The 23,775-nt window shown below is 46.3% G+C and overlaps 1 protein-coding gene across 1 annotated transcript in view; it reads right to left on the bottom strand.

Annotated features, from left to right (window-relative positions):
- Positions 1–1,303: 1,303 nt before the first annotated feature.
- CFAP61 (cilia and flagella associated protein 61) overlaps positions 1,304–23,775 on the bottom strand; it is a 255,844-nt gene continuing 233,372 nt past the window's right edge. The window contains exons 26-27 of the mRNA XM_073792625.1: positions 9,059–9,149; positions 1,304–1,771 (exon numbers count right to left, since the gene is read on the bottom strand). Of these exons, the coding sequence (XP_073648726.1) occupies positions 1,571–1,771; positions 9,059–9,149 (292 nt within the window). The 3' untranslated portion in view covers positions 1,304–1,570. The remainder of the gene's footprint in view (positions 1,772–9,058; positions 9,150–23,775) is intronic.

Raw genomic sequence — 23,775 nt, 5'->3', positions numbered from 1 at the left:
ACTTTTAAAAAGGCAGCAAAGGAAAACTTACTAGAAAGTGTATGCATGATTTGACATTAAGGTTGGCACTATCATATGGGGTCACTTTTATGTGACCAGAAGCTTTTTAATGGTAGTACTCAGTCACAGAAATCATAACTGTTGATCCTCTAACTGGTTGTACTGTTAATCTCCACCCAAGGTCCCAGGGCCTGTCAAAGAAACTCACTCGATTTGCTGATGAATTTAATCCAGGGCCTCTCAGAGGAAGGGGGTGAGGGAAGGAGAGTTTCTTGAGCTGACTCATTTGCAGGCCCTGAAATATGGTTCCATATGTGTTGGGCTTGCAGTTTGAAGAGGGGACCAGTAGCAATTGTTCTCCACAAGAGTTACACAGTTTGTACCATATGGTGGGAGCTGGGCCCTCCCTCTGAATGACCCATGTGCTTGTGAAAAACATACGTGTGCAGGAATTAATGGAGTTTATTGCTTGCTTTTGCCTGCCTTAGAAAAATCAGAGTCTAGGGTTCCAAAACCATTTTATTTCTGAGAGGTATCAGTTTGTTAATGGTGGATAATTCTGTAATGCCAGCTGTGACAGCCTCCAAATTACTGTGTAGTCATTGTAATTGAGCTAACTTTTGCTAAATATTAACATAAATGCCAAAAAAAAAAAAAAAGAACGAAAACTGTAATTCTGTCCATGAAAGCCACTTTTAAGCTCTACTGGTCAAAAATTCAGACACAAATTGTGTCACACTATCTGCTTAAAAGAGATTCAAATAAATGAAAACAGTCTTATGTGTTGTTCCTGAATCCATATTTTGTGCTAGGCACTTAATTTGCTTTATTTACAAGAAAGAGGGCTACTGACCCACGTTACAGGTGACAGGTACCAGAGGGGGCCGATGCAAAGCAACAGCGCTGAGGGCCAAAGGAAATGACCGAAATTAGTTTCCCACCACCGTTTTCTAGTCTAAAACCTGTGTGTGAACCTGAATTGATCTTCCAGTTTTTCGGTGCATTTATGCTCCTGATCTGGGACAGGAAGTAGAAATACAGGGGCCGTGAGAGCAGCCTCCTCGTTTCAAAAGTTCCTGTAAACTTGTCTGTGCAATCAGTCCTTCTGATGTTAAGTTACAGAGATAATTTCCTGTCATCTGTTTTACTCATTTTCCATCCTGGGCACACGATTTTCTTTTTTATCGCCCACGAGTATGACCGGGTAAACATGTAAAGGACTAGCAGCATTGGCGGCAGGACTTTTCAGGAAATCAAACAGAACCACGCCCAAGGTAAAAAACAAGTTTTACACAGTACGGTCTCATTTTATTGCTAAAATGGGTTATTCTGCCCAGGAACACGCCTGGTGTTGGTAAAGCGTCTCCCTGCCCCAGAATCCAGACGCACCGCCGTGCGCCACCTACTGGGACGATAGGAAACCACAGGCATCGGTGGACACGGAAAAGAAAGGAGGGAACCACGACGGTGCCTGGCGGTCCAGCCAGGCTTCAGAGAGGTTTCCTGCTTCTGCGGAGCACTTCCCGGAACGATACGAGTGGAAGCAATCAAGTGGAGGCCGTGGCCACCGCTAAACGATGCCCTGCCACGCGTACATGGGCAGGTGGTAATGATTATAGCGCAGATAGTCAAGGATGCTCTTCTCCACCAGAGGCCTGTAGATGGTTTCCTGGAAAACTCTTCTGAGGTAATTCCTGGGCTTCTCGGGCAGGTTAATGCCCTCATCTTCGATCCGACAGGCTAATTCTTCTATGGAAGGAAGGTTTTCCTCCTGGAAAATACGGTAAGAGGCCAGATACTAAAATTACTTGGGCTTAGCTCCACAGTAAGAGGGCAGTTTCACTAAAACTCCCCAAGGTTGGTCATTTTGTTTTCTACATTAAAAAAAAAATTTTTTTTAACTGTGGCAAAACACACATAGCATAAAATTTACCACTTTAACCATTTTTAAGTGTAAGATTCAAAGGTGTTAGCGGCTTTCACACTGTCAGCCATGACCACCCTCATCTCCAGAATGTCCGCATCCTCCCAAATTGTAACTCTTTAATTTAACACCTGACTCCCCCTCCCTCTCCTCCCAGCCCCTGGCGACCACCCTTCTCCTTTCTCTATGGCATCTCGTGTAAATGGAATCAAACACTATTTGTCTTTTTGTGACTGTCTTACTTCACGTAGCATAATGTCTTCAAGGTTCAGCAAGGGTAGTAATTTTAAGCTCTTAATTTTAAGCTCTTAATGTACAGATAGAAAAGATCTGTATATCAGGCTTGTTTTAAAAATAAGAAAGGAGGTGATTAAAGATTTTTACATGAAAACTCCTAGATGGTTACTTTACTTGGTTACAGTCCCCAAGAAATGGGATTTTTAAAACCCTGGAATAAATTCTGAGTAAAGGCAAATTTCATTGATATCTTTAAAGATGGGGCTCAGAGGGAATAAAGTTATTTGAAGTTGAGAAGCATATGCTGTGCATGTTTACAATACAGTAGAGATTTTTCCAACATTTTATTATAAAGTAAAAGGATTCAAACATAGAGGCAAGTTGACAGAACGGTGCGCTTGGCATCTGCATACACACTGCCTGGTTTCTACAGCTACCATACTTGCTTCATCACCTATCTGCCCATCTATAGGAGGGTTGTTATAAAAAGCACTTCACTCAAAAATTAAAAAACGTTTTTAAAAAGGGACTTCCCTGGTGGTCCAGTGGTTAAGACTCTGTGCTTCCAATGCCGGAGGCACAGGTTCGATCCCCAGTCAGGGGACTAAGATCCCACATGCCATGTGGCGTGGCCAAACTAAAATCACTTCACTGAGATTTGAGCTGTGTGCTTTCTGAACACCACAATAATTGAAAATTACCCTAAAGGAAGATGGACTTTGATGGTATATTTATTTGACCTTCCAATAATTCTTTTTTATTTTTAACAGCAAAAAACCACAAAAAAGCGGATAACTTGCAGAGTTCTATTGGATCATTAATTTATTAATAGTAAGAACTTAGAAAACTAGATTCAAACTATATGGAGACATAAGGTAATTATCACTTGGTTAAGTAAGTGAGACACTGCCAGGTGTGGCAGATTATACACACATCACCTGGAAGTACAGTCAGTGGGGGGCCAGGACTCCAAATGGGCTCAACAAAGACGGTAAGAGAGAAAATGGCAAGGGATGCCCAGAACTAAATATTAGAGGCACTGAAACATTTGAGTGCCCAAGCACGTATGCAGTACATCTGAGATTGATTCTTTCTCCCTTAATTTTTCAGGAAAAATGTATCAAACATAAGCAGTGAATATACAAAAATTAGAGAAGATTTTGGGCTCGTGTTGCATGATGCTGTTCTAACATCAGGGTAAACGGTGTAAGGTCACATAATGGAGCTTTTAAATTTACGGAACACAAATACTGCTCTAGATCGTAAACTCATTTTTGTACATTTGCCTCTCCTGGTGTGACCTTTTCTCAGTGTGATCACCTCCCGCCGACACTGTGACCACCCCCGCCCAGGGTGACCACCCCCCCTCCCAACGTGCTCATCTGTGAGCAGCTCACCTCACAATGCCACAGACGACACTTGACCTTTTATGTCTGGCTTCTTTCAGTTAACTCAGTGTTTTGAGGTTCATCCACTTTCTAGACTGTATCAGCACTTCATGTCTTTTATGGCAGAATAACGTTCCATCGTGTGGATAGTCCACATTTGTTGATCCACCTGTCCCTTGATGGGCATTTGGGTTCTTTCTTCCATCTTGTAATTCTGAATAGTGCTGCTATGAACGTTCATATACAAGTATTCCTTTGGGTATATACCTAGGAGTGCAATGGCTAGGTCATATAGTAATTCTGTTTGTAAGCTGTTAGGAGCCATCAAACCATTTTTTTCACAGCAACTGCATAATAATTTTACATTCCCACTAGCAATGTGTGAGTTCCAATTTTTCCACATCTTTGCCAACAATCATTATTTCCTCTTTTTTTTTTTTTTAACTATAGCCATCCCAGTGGGCGTGATGTGGTATTTCACTGGGGCCCTGGTTTGCATTTCCCTAATGATTAATGATGTGGTTTGCATTTCCCTAAAGATTAGTGATGTTAACATCTTTTCATATAAATGGGTTTACTCTGGCTCTTAATTTTACTCCATTGATCTATATGTCTATCCTTATGCAAGTACCATACTGTCTTGGTTACTGTTGATTTGTATTAAGTTTTGAAATTGCAAAGTGTGTATCCTTCAACTTTTTAAAAATTCCTCAAATTGTTTTAGCTTGCATTTCCATCTGAACTTTAGGATTGACTTTCCATTTCTAAAAAAAAATCCATGGGGATTTTTATAGGATTGCATTGAATCTATAGATTGCTTTGCATAGTATTCCTATCTTAACAATATTTTTTTTTAGTTTAAAACTTGGCACTTTGGTTTTTAAAATTTTTATTTTGTATTGGAGTATAGTTGACTTACAGTGTTGTGTTAGTTTCAGTATACAGCAAAGTGATTGTTATACATATACATATATCTATTCTTTTTCAGATTCTTTTCCCATTTAGGTTATCCTATCTTAACAATATTAAATATTCAAATCCATGAACATAGATGTCTTTTCATTATTAAGGTCTTCTTTAATTTCTTTCAGAAATGTTTTGTGGTTTGCAGTGTACAAGTCTTATACCTCCTTGCTTAAATTTATTCCCAAGTATTTTAATATTTTTGATGCTATTGTAAATGGAATTGTTTTCTTAATTTCATTTTGGATTATTGATTGCTAATGTAGACAACTGATTATTGTATGTTGATCTTATATCCTGTAACTTTGCCAAGTCCATCTATTAGCTCTAATATTCTTTTGTGATTTTTTAAAATTTTCTTTATATAAGATCACGTCCTTTAAAAATAGAGATAGTTTTCCTTTCAAACGTGGATGCCTTTTATTTCTTTTTCCTGCCTAATTGCTGTGGCTAGAACTTCCAGTACACTGTTGAATGTAAGTGGTGAAAGCAGGCATTCTTGTCTAGTTCCAGATCTCTGAGGTAAAACTTTCAGTCCTTCACTATTGAGTGTGATGTTAGCTGTAGGCTTTTCATAAATACTCTTTATCAGGTTGGGTCAGTTTCCTTCTGTTCCTGGCTTTTTAGTGTTTTTACTATGAAAGCATGTGTGATTTAGTCAAATGCTTTTTCTGCATCAATTGAGATTGTAGCACTTCTCCCCCTCTTTCATTTTATTAATGTGGTGTATTACATGGATTAATTTTCATATGTTGAACCACTCTTACATTCCTGGCGTAAATCTTGGTTGTGGTGTATAATCCTTTTGGTGTGCTACTGGATTTAGTTTGCTAGTATTCTGCTGAAGATTTTTGCATCATAACTTCATAAGGGATATTGTTCTGTAGTTTTCTTTTGATGTCTTTGGCTCTGGTATCAGGGTAATGCTGGCCTCACAGAATGGGCTAGGAAGTGTTCCTTCCTCTCCTATTTGTCTGAGGAGTTTGAAAAGGATCAGTGTTAATTCTTATTCAAATGTCTGGTAGAATTCAGCAGTGAAACCGTCAGGTCTTGGGATTCCCTTTTTTGGGAGGTTTTAGATTACTGATTCAATACCTTTACTTGTCATATAGGTCTCTTGAGATTTTCTGTTTCTTCTTGAGTCAGTTTTTGTAGTTTGTGTGTTTCTTGGAATTTCTCTGTTTCATCTAGGTTATCTGTTTAGTTGGCATACAACTGTTCATAATATTCTCTTTTAACCTTTATTATTTAAGGTTGGTAAATGTCCCCATTTTCATTTCATTAGGGATTTGAGTCTTTTTTTTTCTTGATTAATCTAGCTAAAGGTTTATTTTGTTGATCTTTTAAAAGAACCAGCTTTTGGTTTCATCAGTTTTCTCTGTTTTTTTTTAATTCTTTATTTCATTTATCTCCACTCTAATGTTTATTAAGTCCTTCCTTCTGCTAGCATTGGGTTTAGTTTGGTTTTCTTTTTCCAGTTTGGTTTTCTTTCTTCTAGTTCCTTAAGGAGTAGAATTAAGTTACTGATTTGAGGGCTTTCCTGTTTTTTAAATGTAAGCATTTACAGCTATAAATTTCTCTCTGAAAACTGTTTTCTCTTTGCATCCCATAAATTTTGGTCGGTTGTGTTTTCATTTTCATTTGTCTCTAAGTACTTCTAACATCCCATTTGGTTTCTTCTTTGAAACCAAAGAAGTTGCTTAAGAATCTGTTGTTCACTTTCTAGTTGATTTCTAGTCTCATTTCATCGTGGTTGGAGAATATACTTTGTATGGTTTAAGTCTTTTAAAATTTATTGACACTTGTTTGGTGGCCTGTCCTGGAGAATGTTCCACACGCACTTGAGAAGACCATGCATCCTACTGTTGTTGGGTCGAGTGCTCCGTATGAATCTGTTAGGTCCGGTTGGTTTTTAGTGCTATTCAAGTATTCTATTATCTTGTTAATCTTCTACCTGGTTCTATCCATTACTGAAAGTGAGATATTAAAGTCTCTATTATTTTCAAACTATTTTTTCCCAACTCTATCAATACCCATCTTTCTGAAGGATGATTTTGACTATACAGAATTTCACCTTGGTCAGTGACTCTTTGGCTAGATGCATGACCAGAGGATTTATAAGCCATTCCCCTTTTGACTTCCACAAAAGGATTTGAGATGTCTTATAATGATCTTGTTTTCAAAATAAATCATATACACATTTAAAATCTACATATGACTTATGGAAGTCCTAGATAATAGTCATTTATTTCTTTCTCCACACGTGGAGGGAGGGGAAAATTGATAAACTGAGTGCTAGGACATCATAGTTAATGGGATTGAACTTCTGTACTTCCCTGAAGACAAGGTAGAAAGTGAAATTAAGTGGGTTACATCATCTCAACATTTGATAAAAGGAATTACTGTTATTCTGTAGTGAAGGCTATCTGCTTTGTTTTCCTATTACCAGACTCCTCAGTGAAATTCCCGCATGTCTGTTTGTATGACTACCACTTCCACTATTGGCCTGTCTCCACCATACCTGTCACAGTCACTCTGACTTTTGGTGGCCGGCACTTCCTTGGGGCCATTCTGTGCCCCGTGCTCGCACACAAACCCTCCCTTTCTCCCCCCGAGCTCTCTGAGTCCCTGTTCCATGTGTATCTGAGCTACAGGCAGACACCACTACAGGCCCCAACGCCTCCTGTGGCTCTTGCACTTGACAGATGTCAGAACAGTCCCCCAGTGGAGGCTCTTCTTGCAGAGGTTCCCCTTTCTGGAAATGTAGAGAATCCATGAGGATGGTTGGGGAAGCCTTAGAGCATCTTCTGCAAAGGCCACTTGCAGTCTCCCTGCTCTCCTGCCAGGGCCCACTGCCAGGCCGAGTTTACGCACTGCAGACTGACCCACGGCAAACATGTTCTCCTGCCTAAAAGGTTTCAGGAGTCTCAGCGGGCGCCATGAGAAGCAGCCACCATTGCGTTTGAGGATGTGTGCTTGGGAAAATGAAGGGAAAGTTTCCCTTTTAAACTTGACACCAAAAACCGCTTGGCTCTGTGCAAAAGGTTAACTGAGGAGTTCAGATCTGGGGTTTAGAAGGTTTAGGCATAGAATGTTGATGGAATAGCGAGAATACTGATGACTCCTTCTTACGGGGCAGTGGTGAGCTGCAGGTTGTCTTGGGAGGGAAGAGGGAGGGAGCTTAGCCAAGCTCAGTGAGCACCAGGCTTCCAGCTCGGGGTCATGTTTTAATGTGGACCGACTTCCTCACAGCCCCGAACGAAGTGCAGGGACCTGGCTGACCTGTGACATCCTAAATCTCTCTATCTCATTACTATTCTCATTTCCAATTTGAATGACTCTTGCCGTGGCTGACCTGGGCCTTTAGCCGTTGGCCCCTCTGCTTCCCTTGGGTACGCTTCCCCGCCTGGTTCCTATCTTTGTGGGCATCAAAGAGAATTGAGTTTGGTTTAAACTTTAACCCTATGTTTCCCAATCTGAATCTACCTCTGATTAGTAAAATTACGTCGGTTTCCCAGCTTGGACCCCCCCAGGGATGAAACTGAACAGGGGCGGGGCAATGAGGAGAGGGTACCACGCCACCGCTGTGGTCCAGGGCCGTCATCCCTGGCTTTGGAGCGGGAGACCCTTGGGTTGCGTGAAGTCTCTCGGCTTCAGCTTCCTCATGGGTGAAGTGGAGGTGATGACAACAGTGCCTCCACCCACCTCGGAGGGTCCCTGTGTGGTTCGGTGAGGTGGGGCGTGCAGAGGCTAGAACGAGGGGCCTGGGGACCTGGGCTGCATCTGTGCATCCGGTGTGGCAGCCCACACCCCGGGGACCCACGAGGAGGCGACACAGAGACGCAGAACCTGCCCGTCTAGACAGTCGGACGAGGCGGAAGGTCAGCTGAGCCCCAGCTCTCGTCCGAGTGAATCGAGGAGGAGTCTAGAATGCACGTTTGACCAAAGATGTAAACTCCCCGCAACTCCGGTAAGGACTCTAGGTGTTGAAAAAGATAAATTTTCCCAAATATTTTGCTACGTACATGGCAGAGTCCAATTTCCTGCCGAGTACGGAGCCTGCGGGGTGTGCAGCCTCACTTCCAGTTAATTCTACGTTGCTTGGAGAAAGAAGTTTCGGTTATAAAAGGAGTGCATTTCGACACCTGTTGAGTCCCCTGACACCTTTGGAACAACACGCGCACACGAAGGGTTAGCGAACAGCTGGCAAACGCAGACAGAAACTATAGGAACGCAGCCTTCATGCTCGAGGGCAAGGAGATACCACCCACACCGCGCTTTCAGCCCTCACTGTCCGCGGATAATGAAAGTACAGGTACCTGTAAAAGGGGAAAGCACATCTGCCCCGCCTAAGAGATTGGAACAATCCACATTCCCTGAAATATCACCATCTACGTTTACCTACTCCTTAGTTTGTTTCTGTGAGGGACAGTTGATTTTCAAAGTGAAACCGTAAAGTGGGAATGTAGGGAAAAGTCTAAATGATCAACAACTGTAACTGCTTCATTTGCAAGGAATAACCTACATATCTGTTAATCACTCTTACCTCCTTGGAGGATAAGATCTGGCGCAACTCTTTCCGGAGATCAATAAAACGATCGTGAAAGAGGGCCATGCACCACGGCTCCATGAAGTAGCTGGTGAGGGAAGGAAAAGGTTCAGTTAGTTGGAAACTTTCTCATTACCACTGATAAAGTACTTACCTGCTTTTTTTGCCTTTATAAATCACGGTTCTGGCCCCTTTGCGATCGTTTGCTCATGAAATGGCTCGCGGAACAGCATGGCCAATCAATTTTGTAAATGGATGTCCCTGATGTAAGGCCAGCTTCCATAATTACATTTAAAGTGGTTTAATTCAGAGCTGGGGCAAGACCCAGTGAAGAACCCTGATTTTATCAGAATTTAAAAGCCTGAAGACTTGTAAAGAACGGTGTCTCCATTATCTGCCCTCGTTTGAGAAAAACAGATTGCAGGATTAACTGAACTGCTGCATAAACAAATTAAATTTGGGGAGACAATAACACAAATGTTGTTCATCATTAAGGTTTCTGGATTAATAATGACCAGAAAAACAGGCCACCTCGGTGTTGCAACACGGCCTTCGTGCAACTGCACGGACGCCTAATTGAATCTTTCTTCAGAGAGCAGTTCTGTTGGTGGCCCTATTTGCTAACTTTGCCCTGAAAACTGTTTGAACACATGCTTTCTTATGTGGAAGACAGTATGGCCATCCTTTATTTACAGGGGATTGCTGAATATTTGATGCATTCTTGGAAGAGCCAGGAACATTTACTGGTATTTTAACTCTTACTTTGTCTTAATGTTCAGTGTCTCGGAACAGGAAACTTCGCTCCTTCATGGTTAGAGACACGTGGGTGATGTGAGCTCCTCTGGATGTGAGTTTGTCGTTCCTGGGACTGTTAGTGGATGTCACGTGTGTGTCCAGGGGAAGAAAAACTGGTGCCCACATGCAGATGAGCACCTTCTGTTTTCCGAGACAAGTTAATTCTTGGGAAGGAGGTAACGAGCCCCAGGGACACCGAGGCATTAAAGGACCGGGGCAGTGACAACATGCGTACAATCAACCTGGCACTCAGCCACACGGCTCAGTACCTATCACCTGTTCGCCTGACCAGAATAGGACCTAATTTCATCCTTAACTACCTACTTTGTTGTTCAGGTCATATTTTCATCCAACTATGAATTCCACTAATGTGGGCTCCATACCCACTCTGTGACCGGCACTGTTCTGGGTACTGGGGAGACAGCAGGGACCAACACAGACAAACATCCCTGCCACCGTGGAGCTTATATCCAAGCGATAAATAGGTCCACGTTCAGGATGCAAATAAGAACTGCTTAGGAGGAAACATAAATCAAGCGAGGACGGGAGACACAGAGCAAGGCTCTCCCCTAAGACAGTGACTTAGTGAGTAAAGCCCGAGGGACAGAGACGGGAGACAGTGAGCCACGTGGGGCTCTGGGGAAAGAGCCTTCCAGGAACAGCAGGTGCAAAGGCCCGGAGGCAGGAATGTGCCTGGCCCTCCAGGAGGCGGAGTAGAGATAAGCAGGGCGGGGGTGGGGGTTGGGGTGGGGTGGTTGGGGTTGAGCTTAGGAAGGTGATGGGCAGGAAGGATGATCCTGGAGGCAGAAATGCACTCACACGTGCTGTGTGATAGCTCCACGGCTGTCTAGCTCAGCACCTGTGTGCAACAGGCGTCCTATAGATGTTCACTGAACCAAGGAAGGAATAATGAATGCGTGAACGGCACACAGCGTGGTATACACTCCATCCTGCCTGGCCCTGATTGGTCTTTCATTAATATAGAGTAAAGTTCTGCTAAATACATAGGCGATAAAACACTGCAAAGTGCCCCAAGATGGGCAGTAGTACCAAAGAGCGAGCCTCATGGGAACAGGGGGAGAGCCGTGGGTGAGCCCAGGCTGGAAGGGTGGTCTGCCTGAGCCCTGAGGCCCGGAGGGAGGGCAGAGGAGGTCCGGGGGGCACTCGTGGAAACCTGTCAGAGGTCTGAGTGACTCAAGGCTGCTGAATCCTGAATGAATGGAGTTGATGGGGGTTCTGGCTGGGGTTCTGGGCCCCCACAGACCCAGGCCGACATCCAACACCCATCTAATTCCTGGAGCAAAGGCACTGATGCGGAGCCGGCCACCTTGGAAGGCATCAACTGAGAGGGGTGATGTTGATCTCCTCAGACGGTAGCTTCTTGGACCAAAGCATCAGTAATGCCTAAGCCCAGACACTCAAGCGCAGCTGTGCCAGGATGGTCCCTGCCTCTTAGGTCTCAGCAGCTTCTAGAAAAGCTTCAGGGAGTTGTGGACTTGCAAATCTTGAAACCACTATAATGCCTGAGTTAGAGACCAGTGGGCGCTTTTATGTTTGTCGCCATCTTTCCTGCATTGCTCAGACGCCCAATCCTCCCGTGTGTTTCCACGGCAGCATCCCTGTGGAGGGTCTGAGGCTCTCACCTCCTCCAGCCCCTCCAGACACCTTCCACCCTGGCCCTCCTGCCAGATGGGCAGCCCAGAGGACCCATGTCCACGTCTGCACCTCCCCAGTGCCATCCATGCCCACATCCAGTGCAAACCTCCTCTGTGGAGCTAACTCGTGGCCTGAAGGCTTCCACCCACTTCAGTGCGTGGGACACTTCTGACCGTGCGGGAAAGCTGACGCAGGGAGTGTCTTGACCTCTAACGCATGGTGGGCAACGGGTCCCCACGGCGTCCAGCACAGGCTGGTTCTCAGGAGACTGGAGGAGCCGGTGAGGATACCTGGGCCTGCTTCTCCCCGCTCTGTGGGGAGCTTCTGCGCTGGTGCGGTGACTCCGTTTAGGGTGGGCAAGAGGGGATTTTGAGTGGCATGGACCCCTGTGGGCCTCCTTGAAATCATCCTGGAAACATGGCAGCCTTCATTCTTAAAATTGGAAGAGCTTTGAATTTAACAGAACTCATTTTGCAATGGATGAGAACATTTCGTCAAGTGAAGATCGTCTCCTTTTGATATAATGTTAGAAAGAAGTTTTACTTTAGGAAAAGCTTTAGGTCTAGTTTTTCCCCCAAACTGAATGGCTCCTGTGCTTTAGTTTCTTTCCTTCTCCATAGAAAGGAGAGGGGCTTCTGGAATCCTTGCCAAGGCTGGTGGGGTGGGGGGCAGGTCTGCATTAACGGCCCCGGGGGCTTTGGATAGCTGGCATTAGTGCTGACCTTTGGGGAAATGTATATTTCCGTGAACACTGTGAATTTAAAAAATAGAAAACAATTGCTTCTTTCCCAGTTTACATTCAAAATGGAAGACCTCCATCGTTGGCGGCCGCGCAATCTTCAGGAGACACTGTCTGGTAAGAGCACGGCCACGTGTGGTTTCTAAGTGGCCGTGTAGACTTGGGTGTTCGCATCATGAAATTCATTTCTAAACAGCCATGAGAAAAAGCTTACACGAACGCTCCAGGACCCAAACAGAAGGTGTGAATGTCTCTGTTCATTTTGCCACGGCTGGCCTGGTTTATTTCGGGGGACTTAGATTCTCCGTGACTTTTGCAAACGATACACTTTTCTCAGAAGGCCCAAGAAATGTCAACTTGTGGAACTGAATTAAGCATTCTGGTCGATGTGGTGCAATCGTGAAGGAATTGGTCAGACTTCTCCAGAGCTCGTCCTCGTCTGGTCATTCGGCCTAGTTGATGGACACCATCACACCAATGGGGTAGGGATCTGGTAACCAGCTCTGCCACTGGCCACGCTGGACGCTGAGAAAAGCAAATGGACAAGACACGCCAGTGAGGCTGCACTCGCCAGCCGTGGGACAAGCAGGACGCGTCTGAGGGGAAAGATAGGTGGATAAATGCTGTTCTTTCAGATCCTGGATCTCAAGCCCAAGGCCAGGGCCCTTCAGCAGCAGGTAGGGAAGGAGAGAGCGTTTCAGAAGAGCAACTGGAAATGCTAAACTACACAACAGTTGGAAAAGGCAGAGAGTGGCAGAGAAGAAACACACCTTGCCCTCCAAGATTTTTTTTTTTTTTTAATGAAAAGCATTCTCATTTTATCTTAGTGTGATAATAGTCAGTTTTTGCTTTTGGACCCGATCAGAGGGTCCCCAGCTGCCCCTCACACCTGCACAGAGGTTTATTCAAGCTGGAAACTCACCCAAGAGTTGCCTTTTCTCCTGGGGGTTGGGGGGCACTGCAGCTGGGGGGCCCACAGACCTTCCCGGGAGCATGATGTTCTCATGGTCCAGGCCCCTTCTTGTACTGACAGCACCACAGACTCATGGTGGAGGACCGACATTCTCCTCCTGCCAGGCCTGGGAGTAGGTGACACCCAGCAGGAAGCCTCAGCCTTTGGGCTGCAGCGTGGCTGGGGCACCTCGGCCCTCCTGTGGACACTCCACATGCAGAAGAAAGGAAGTGACAGATGACAGGGTCCATCATCCAGGTTGCAGACACCCTGGGGGCCAGGTGTGACCTAGAGACGTCTTTGCTTTGGCCTGAACAGCATTTGGAAATTGGAGTTTCGGCCTTTCTCTAAAAGGTCAGATTTGGCCACGTTGGGTCCTCGTTGTTCTACAGCGGCAACCAACTCAATGGACAGATGCCCCTGCAGTCCCTTGTGGTCCATCCACCAGCCCAGCCAGCATCCCTCACCTTTGGGGCCATGGTGGGCATGTGGTGTGCCCACCAGTCCTGGTTAAGCAATTTGGGTGACACGGAGGTGTCACCAGCAAAGCCCACTGGGGTACCCAGGAAAAATGAGATGGAATCTGGGTGATAAGGTCTAACTCTTCTTTTGTGCTCAGTCTAGTTTCGCTTGCCCGGAGGGGGACTGTGTGCAGATGCCTCGCACCTAATGTGTCGGATTAGAGTTCCCAGCTGTAGAACCGACACCCTAGCTGAGCTGGGCGTGTCCAGAGAGGCTGTGCCCAGCTCTGGGCCCGGGGCCGGAGCAGCACAGCTACCCCGCCACCCCCCAGAACCCCATCCCTCCCGCCGGTGAGACTCCTATAAAGCAGTCCCGTCCCCATCCCTGTCCCGCCCAAGGCCTGTCCCAGAGAGCCTGTGCTCTAGGGCAGGGGCTTGCACCCCTCCCTTCCGTGATCAGAGCAGAAAGCTGTCCCCCGCTCTGAGCCCATCTCCATCTTGTTCTATTGGCACAAGTAACACGGGGCCGGAGGACCCTTGTCGGGACTTGACTCGAAGGGGTGGTAACAGAAGCAGGTGTGTAAACATGTTCTCTGAAGCCACCTGCCCCCGTCCCCTTCCCCAGGCCAGTATGTGTGCCCAAAACACATATGCTGTCCTGTCTTCCTTTCTTCTTCCATCCTCTGTCCATTCGTTCATCCTTCCTAACAGGTTCCGTGAGGCCTTTCAAAGCCCTCTGTCTCTCCCTCCGACACCCATTTTGGTCTGGTCCTCTGTTCTCTGCCGCCTCTGCCCACCCCTCAGCGAATGCTTGCTCCTTCTCCGCCGTGCTCTCCCCTCCTCTCTGTCTGAGGCGTCAGCCAGAGCTGACCTCAGTGGCTGCAAAGTGGCAACGAGGGGGACAACCTAGGGGGGGCGATTCTTTGCTGTTACTCCATCACAGCCATTGGTGGCAGATGCTTTGCTGGGCACTGTGGTCCCCACCCCCAAAGTGCACACACGAGGGTGGATGTGGTAGAGTGGAGGGCCGGGGGCAGGGAGGAGGGCCAGGTGGGGCAGCTGCCCTCACATCTGCGTCCTTTCTGTCGCTGCATTTCTATGTCACCCCTCTCGGGCAAGTGTTTGCCAAAAAATTCAAAATAACCCTGGCTTTAAAAAGGCATAGCGGTACTTTGTTCATATAAAGAAAGTCTAGGTGGGGTATCCAGGATTGGCATGGTGGTTCCATAGACATCAGATCACAGCACTAACCATAGGGCCCTTGGCCTCACAGAGCAAAATGGCTGCTGAGCTCCAGTCATCATAGATATGTTCTTGGATGGAAAAAGGGAAAATGAGGGTCCTTATTCTTTATTTTAGGAACAATTCCTAGAAATCTCACACAGTACTTCTATTTATATCTTACTGGCTAAGTTCGGTCAAATGGCTTCCTTGGCTGCCGGGAGTCTGGGGATCATTGTCATTTATTTTAGGTAAAAAACAACATCCTATAACTCAGGATTCTGAAGAGCAAAGAGAGAACATACATTGTCTGCCATGATACCCAATAGACTCCACAACATCTACTTAACAATCTTTTCTTACAGTTAAATCTACATCAATTGGGAGAGTGTGTTTAGTTGAAGTTCCCAGAATGAGAACATATCTTTAACTAGATTTAAACCTGTCCCCAAAGTAAGCCTTGTGGAAACACACACACACACACACACACACACACACACTACTTTCTATATGTGACAGTCACCTCCAAGTCCATGGGAAAGCCCTGGTGTCGTCCACATCCCCATCTGGCCTGAGTTGGCTTAAATGCAGAGGACAGGGGAGAACAATTTGTGTTCCCACTGTGAGGTTGCATTCTGGTCATTTTATTCTGCCCATAAAAGAAAGTGGATTCATGCATTTCAAAACAGTTTTCAAAACTAAGAATAGGAACAAATAAGCATTTCCAGTTAGCCCTAGGTTTGCTTGGAAATTAAATTACACATTTCTGGGGTGGTGGATTTACTCAAGGACGCCACATATTACACAAGTTGACACAGCCCCGTGACACACTGTGACAAGAAAACCCCGAAGACCAAAATGGAAGTTTGATGTGACTATTTCCTGTCCAGTTCAAGTTTGCCAGAATCGCTATCTAGTTCATTTATGGCTTCGAGGCAGATCTAGAAAGGTAAGATGAATGATTTTCAAAGCAAAACCGACTAGTTATTTGAGATCAGTTGTAATTGTCACCTGCACAAGATCTAGATAACAGAAAACCAAGTCTCCTCTGAATATAATTCGGCTACAGTGTTGTTGTCGCAATCTACAACAGGCATCACCAGATAAAGGATGTTTGCTGCTCTAAGGAAAAATGCCTCTCGATGCCCTGGCGCTAAAAGCAAAATTCTGATCTTTGGCAGAAGTCACCATCTTCTGACTGGCTTGTAAGCAACCTCTCTCTTAGTGCTGGTCAGCTCGTGGCTCTGCAGAGCTGGTGTTTGGCCAGTTACGCTGGTGTGCCAGGAACCAGAAGCTGACACTGCCTACGGCTGGGCACCCTGGGAGCCCCCGCCTGGCTGCAGAGGTGCCAGGAGAGACAGTCCCGAGCGGCTTGGAGTGTGAAGGCTGCTGTCTGCTGGATGCACTGGAACCAGTGTGATTTATTTGCCTGTGAGTGGATGAACCCTCGGCCCCGAGCCGAGGTGCCAGGAGGATGTGCTATCTCTCAAACACGAGTCTGTAAGAACACAGAATCCCAGGGCACATTTGTCCTGAGTCTGTGTCGGTGCCCAGATCGTGCTGAGGTTGGAGTCCTGCCTGACTGCCTCCGGAGTCTTGGTTTCTAGAAATGCTATTCCTACACGATTCTCTGAAAGATCTGTCTGCTGACCATTTGTTTTTCTGAATCCTGGACACTTAGCCCAGGAAAAGCTGTGCTTCATCTTAGGAAATGGAATACATTTCTCTCAGGCACCCTGCAAATCTAGCCACCGATACACATTTCCCTCCTTGCTTTGTCCTGGAAGGAACCCAAAGCTAAGTGTTCGAGTTCACTGCAGAAGCACCTGCGCTGTGAAGGGCGCAGCCTCTCCACCTGGGCTCAGCTTCGCATTGCTGGCCTGCCCGTGGCTGCCCTTTTACTGATGGCCTTTCTTTTTATCCCAGCTCTGCCACTTGTTAGCTTATGTAATCTTGAGCTGGGCTGCTTTAACCTCCCAGCCTCAGTCTTCATAGCTGTAAAATGGGGATAATGATGGTCCTTCCCGCAAAGAATGACTATCAGAATTCTCGGAGACACTGCAGGAAAGGGGTCTGGCTGTGTGCCTGGCGCAGGGCGGAGGGCCTGTGTACTGTGTTCTTCTTCTTCTTGTTATTCTTATTACTGCTGTTGTTGTTCTTAATTATCCTATTGCATATACTTTGTGTAAGCTGCCTCAGACCCTTTCTGGTGTGAGTTAGAGACCAAATAAATGGTTAAAATAAACACTTTTTGTTTGCCATGTACTTGAAAGTCTTTCTTTGGCATAATTCTGCAGTTCTTCTTCTTGGGGACTGCTTTTGCTCCACTCCAGGGTGTCTGCATAAACTCATGTAGCAGCAGTTTTAGACTATAAATTCGTTTTAGCTGAGATCAAGGTAAGAGGGGCTTCACGACAAGCCTTCATGGAGTTCTGTCGTGCCCTGGAGAGTTACGTGGGAACAAATAAACTGTGGCCTCGACTGCTCATTTTGGTCTGAGCTGATGGAAGTTAAATAAAAGGTTTACGTGGAGTTCCCTCTTTTTGCCTGTTTATTATGAAGAGTGAGCCAATCAGTCACAATAGTTAACCCAGCCCTTGGTAGGATGTATGCAGAAACAGAGAGGAAACTAGTGGGGTGAGGACATGGGCCCCCCCGCCCCAATGCCCAGCTGGACAAGATTATCTTCTGACCTGCTCTTTTGCCTGACTTGCCGGGGCAAAACAGTCTTCCCATAGAAATAGCATGATTTTTATATAGCTAAGAATTTTGTTTCTATTTAAGTTGACCTTTCCATTCTCATTGAAGTTGTGACATCACCTGCCCAGACCTTTGGCTGCAGTGGGGAGCTGGCCGGCTGCCCTCTAGGCCCAGAGCCCGGGGACCAGTTGACATCCAGCTCCACGTACCTGCCCTTTCAGCCCATCTGCGGTATTTCCTTGCACGTTGCTGGTTTCTCAGGGGCTGCATTAATTGAATTTTGACGAGAAATCTAGTGCCCTGGAAGCTGTCCAGCTATTTACATTGATTTGTTTGATACAGTCAGGACTCAAAGGAGGAGGCGAGGTTAGCATTTAATTCCGTGGAGAAAGGCAAGCTCTTAGAGCTCAGCTTCCCTTCCTGTGCCCCCTCCTCCTATTCTGTGCCTCTCTTCATAGAAAGCACAACCATTTTCCTTTAATTAGGCTGCAGAGAGCACAGGCTAGTATTAGGCCACTCAGCCACTCAGCCGTGCTCACAACCATGGCCATTTCCTATCTATTTTCTGTAGGAAAAGAAAAAAAAAAAAGTGTATATATGCACACATAGCCCCCCAGAAGTCTTGGGGGGGATGGAACAAAGGAATCAGTGGAATTACCTTTTGTGAGACCGAGGCCACGGGAGCTAGCAAACCCCAGAAAGCAAGGTATTTTGCTACCTCACGAGTCCTCTGGTTAGACGAATTGCTCTTTAAATTCTAAAGGACTGCTTAGTAGAAATATCATTCGCTAGTACAGAATATATACAGCATGTTTGATATATGTTTACAATGATTGTGATTAGTACATATTTAAAATAATTACCTTTCATAACAACAGTTTTTCTAATTAATAGGTTTTTTTAACTGATAAAGCTTTTATAGAGACGATGACAAACTGTAAACTGTTCCTTCCCTTTCTTTGTTACGTTTATGCTTTCAGGTTTGTAGTTTCCAAAAATCATGTATTAAAATTCAACTAACATATTCCCAGTTCTTATTTCCCTACAGCATAATAATGAGGGGAATGGATACGACCATGTCTAGAAGAATCCATAAGTGCGTGCTGATATAGATAAGTGAATAAATAAACGGAGGAGAAGGGACAACTCTTCCTTACGGTCGAAAGCCAAGTAATAAATGTGGAGTGAATGCTGGAGCTAGACAAAAAGCACCCTTTGGCAAACAACACAGTAACAGTTGTTTCAGGCAAGAATTGTTTATGAATGCTAAAATAATTGGAAAAAAGGACGATTGAAAATAGGATGTTTATAGTCTCAAAGTATCACTAATTGATTATGAAGGTAAAAACAGAGAAGCCTGCATCCTCCAGTTTACAAATGACCACAGTTAACAACACAAGTAGAAGGACAAATCTGCACGCATTGCCCAGAGGGGGACAGAGCACCGCTCCCGCAGTTCTTGCCAAGAAGGCACAGCCCGAAATGAATGAGGAACCATCAGACAGACTGAAATGGGTAGACTTCTACAAAATACCTGGCCAGGGCTTCCCTGGTGGCGCAGTGGTTGGGGGTCCGCCTGCCGATGCAGGGGACGCGGGTTCGTGCCCCGGTCCGGGGAGATCCCACATGACGCGGAGCGGCTGGGCCCGTGAGCCACGGCCGCTGAGCCTGCGCGTCCAGAGCCTGTGCTCCGCAACGGGAGAGGCCACAACAGTGAGAGGCCCGCGTACCGCAAAAAAAAAAAAAAAAAAAAAAAAACCTGGCCTGTGTACATCACAAGTGAAGGCTCCCGACAGAAAAGGGCTGAGGAGCCGTCCCAGATTGGAGGCAATGAGGGAGACACAAGAAAGAGTTGACAAGAGGACTGATGAGAAGCCAGGGAAACACCAGTATCTCATGGGGACTGGTGGGGTGGGGGAGCGGAGGGAGAAGCTGGAGCAAAGCAGCATCATGAGTGACTGGGAGTGTAGGAGGGAGCCGCGGATCCCCGCCAGGCACAGACCCAGGGGCCCAGGTGGTAAAGCAGAGTGAGTTTGTGCAGCTCTGCAGTAGGGGAGCAGGGAGTCCGGGGGTCTGGGTAAGATGGAGCTGGGAGGGTCCTAGAACAGGGTGTGGGCTTCGGCGGTGGTTTCGCAGAGGGCGGAGGTGAAGGGCAGCAGGTCTGTGTTAGCGGCGGGCAGTCTGATGACATGATAGTTTCTGTCCAGGAGGCGGGAGGATTAACACAGGGCCAGAGCCATCCCTGGTCACTCGTGTTTGCAGAAGAGGGGTGTCGCAGGGTTTTCGTCGCTGTGTCCCCTCCCTGTCCCATCTCAGACCGGATCACGGGGTGGGGGCGTGCTCTGATCACGGCTGCATTCCACGAGCACTGGGTATCACGGCCTCGCTGCTGGCTTCTGGGACCATTTTTCACTTTCTTGGAATGGACCCAGGAGGCTGAGACGGGGAAGGAAGACAGAGTGCCTCCCATCAGCGGCTCCCTAGAGGTGAAGCTCCAGGAGCCTCCCTGGCAAACACCCTCTCACCCCCCATTCAACCCAGTTGTCTGCCTACTTCTCTCCTGCACCCAAGCAGCAGAACATAGATGGAAGGAACCCCACATGACCATGCTGCCAGATTGGAGCTCATGCCCATTCATCCTCGCAGATCCTAACGGGCACGCAGCGTTGCCTGGCCATCCAGACGCTGCCTGAGTGAATACACTTTTCTGCTCTCTGAGATGACTTTTCCTCTCTCCTCAAACATCCAACGTCCCTTTCGGCTTTACTCTGCTCTCAGCCGATGACCTTGCCTCATGCTTTATTGAGAAAATAGGAGCAGTCAAGCACTGCCTTGTCTTCTCACCCCGAGACCTGATTTTCTCCCATGACCCTGCCCCTGCAGCTGTTAGGATAGAAAGTTGTCCCGGCTCTGCCACTGTCCTCTCTCTCTTGCATCTTTTATTTGTTTACAGACAAGACTCACCACCTCCCCTCTTTAACAAGCCCTCTCCTGACTCCGTTTCCGCCCTGCAAAGTATTCCCCGGATCTCTCTCCACGTCACAGAAAGCTTCTCCAAGTTGGACTCTGCAGCATCTTCAGTTCCTCAGGTCATAAACTCTCTCCTGGGCTCTTTCCACCTCCCCACCTGCTCTGAAGCAGCTCTCATGAAAGCCAAATCCACCAACCAGCTCTCTGTCCTTGATGCAGCCCCTCTGTGGAAACGACACAGGTGACCGCTGCTGCACTTTGCAAACACGTCCTCCTCTTAGCTTCTGCCAAACCCCACGTCCTGTCCTCCTTTCTGAACCATATCTCTGGACATGGGAACATTGGGGTCCTCTTGGCCCTTTTCTCTAGGAGCTGAGCGGGAACGGATCTGAACTGGAGTCTGGCCCATGCCTCGGACCAGGCGGCTCTGGGTGTGAACTGCATCACAGGGTTGGCCGGACCTTGAGGCAGGGGCTTCTGGAGGCCGTGTCTGTCACTGGCCATGGGCTCCTCGGGACCAGGCAGATTGGAAGCTCCGGGCAAGGTGGCTCCCAGCTCGTTACCTCCAGGGGGCAGCTGTGAGTTATAAGCCCACATTCACCCCAGGGGGTGGGGGGGTGGAGGGGTGGATGGGAGGATGGGGGCACTGGACCAGTAAGGGCTGGGGAGGTGGGCCCCAGCAGTGCCCACGACAGAGGTGGAGGGCCACGAGTTCTCTCTGGGTAAGTCTGAGAGTCAAGCGAGCAGTTGGATGTTTTGTCAGAGCTTAGGGCATGTCTCGCACACCCTGCCGCTACAACACACCTCAAATCCAAATGCTTCACCCTGCATCCATCTGGTCCAACCCCCGCATCTCTCACACGTGGGAAACCAGCAAGAGCCTCCTAATAGCTGCTACTGTCCATACTCTGTGGCAGCTGCGGTGAACTTTAAAGCGCGATTTGGCAGGTTACTGCCCTTCCTTTATGGAAATAAGCATCTCAGCCCAAACCTCCGCCTACAGAGATCTACACAATGTAGCTCCTCTGACCTTCATTCACTCCGCTACAGCCTTTGCTCCCCAGACGTACCAAGACCTCTCCCACTCACGGGCCTCTGCACCCACTGTTCCCTCTGGACTCCTCTCCCTCACATCTTGCAGGCCTGGCTGTGTCTCAGCGTCCAGGACTGGCTCAGAGTCTGCCCCGCACACCTCGACTCCTGCCCAGTGCTGCTTTGCCACATTTTCTTTCTGACTTTGTTTCGTAGCCTTTAGCACCATCTGAAATGGTCTTATTTCCGTATTTATTTACTTGCTTGTGGCCTGCCTTCCTTCTCTAGAATATAAAATCCAGAAGGGCTGGCTTTTTTCAGTCTTATTCTCAACTGTATCTTCAGAACATAGTACACAGCAGGTGCTTAATAAGTGTTGATTGAATGAATGAGTAAATCAAAAGCATAGATCAAAAACTATACTGGGTTTGCAATTAGGAGACCATCAAAATCTTAACTGGGAGGGGTGTGTTGCAGAGGAAATGAGCTGAGTGTAGTTTACTCCTTCAGAGACAGACAGACAGACAGATGGACAGTCACATGTCCATCTGACGTCTGTCCCTATGTGCCAAGCACCATGCCAAGTGCTGAGGATCCACAGGTGAAGATGTGCCTTGTTCTGAGGTGCTCAGCCACCGGGAAAACACAGTGGTGTGTGAGCTGGAACGTAGCCAGCTCAGGGGCCCAAGGTCAGGGTCACTTTGCTTCGCCTCATGACCACCATCAACAGATAGCTGTTTCAGGCACATAGGCAATTTGGAATATTGTTTTGTAACATGGGTTCTATCAACATAAGCAAACTGGCTTTGATTATTCAGCAGGTTTAATCTAGCAAGTTAAAATATCAAGTGACTATTGAAAGCCCAGGTTTTAAAACAGGCTTGTTCACTTCTCAAAGGGAGGAAGCAGTGAAACCAGTCGGGTCTGCTTGTGTCAGCTGGACCACGGACGTGACTTCAGCATGGCCTCTGGCAAGACGGGCGGTGCCTGGGAGCGGGGTGGGAGGACCACCCAAGACTGTGAGCTCTCTCTCCAGGCAGAGGAGACCTGACCTCACCCCTGGCGACTGCCCAGCGACTCATGCTACACAGAGATCTGATCCATCAGGAAGAAAGATGTAGGAAACCTCGGGGAAGGGGGACCTTCAGGGGATGCAAATGCTCCTGCATCTTCTGCTTTCCATTTTGGGAGGAAATTTAGTGATTCATTCATGAAGTACATTTGGTCATTTCCCTTCTTCCTTAAATTACCTTCCTAAGCTGGGATAGTTAACCCATTTCCTCTTTAGGGAAGGTCTTGGTTATAACATAAACTAAAAATGTTTTTCTTACCCAAAGTTGAAGATAATGGCAGTCCAAAGATATAAACATGTGACCTTAGCCACAGGAGAGTCCACTAAAATCAAGATGAGAGCCCACACCAACCATTCTGGAGACATACCATTATGTAAAATGGAGCATATCTATATTCACTGGGGACACTTTAATTTTTCTGAGGGAATAAAACTTATAATGAGAAGGTACATCAATGTTATTTGATCCCAATCTATGAAATATTGGACTAGCCTTCCAAGTCCTTGATTTAGTTTCTCTTAAAAAAAATATCACTTGTTCATTGTCTCTTTTTCATGAAAGGCAAGAGAAAGACAATAGTGGCAACTATCTCCACTATGATTTAATATTACACCAGTTATTCTAGGGAAGTCAATAAAACAAGAAAAATTAATAGGAAGTATAGCTATTGGAAAGGAAAGAAGAAAAGCTGTCATTATTTGCAGCTGATAATCATCTACCTAGAAATATGAAGATAACCTACTAAAACACATTTAAACAAAAAGAATTCAGGACTAGAGCAACTTACAAAAACCAATATTTTCCCTATCTACCAATATTTTTTAAATTAGAAAATGTAATAGAATAAAATTATCCCATTTACAATAGCAACAAAACAATAAACAATACTAAAATAAATCTAAAAGCAAATGTGCAAGCTCTGTGAAGAGACCTATCAGAAGAAAACAACCAAACTGAAGACAGCAAACAAAGATATGAATGGTAATATTCACTTTTATAAATATATTCCAAACTAACCTAAAAATTAAATTCAAAAACGCAGTTAAAATCCCAAAATTAATTTTTAATGAAATTAGACATGGTATTCATTTGGAAAAGTATAAGAATAGCTAAGA

Source organism: Tursiops truncatus, chromosome 15, assembly GCF_011762595.2.
Source record: "Tursiops truncatus isolate mTurTru1 chromosome 15, mTurTru1.mat.Y, whole genome shotgun sequence".
Lineage (NCBI taxonomy): Eukaryota > Metazoa > Chordata > Mammalia > Artiodactyla > Delphinidae > Tursiops > Tursiops truncatus.
Note: the sequence above shows the minus strand (reverse complement) of the source record. Positions and strands in the feature narration are given on the sequence as shown.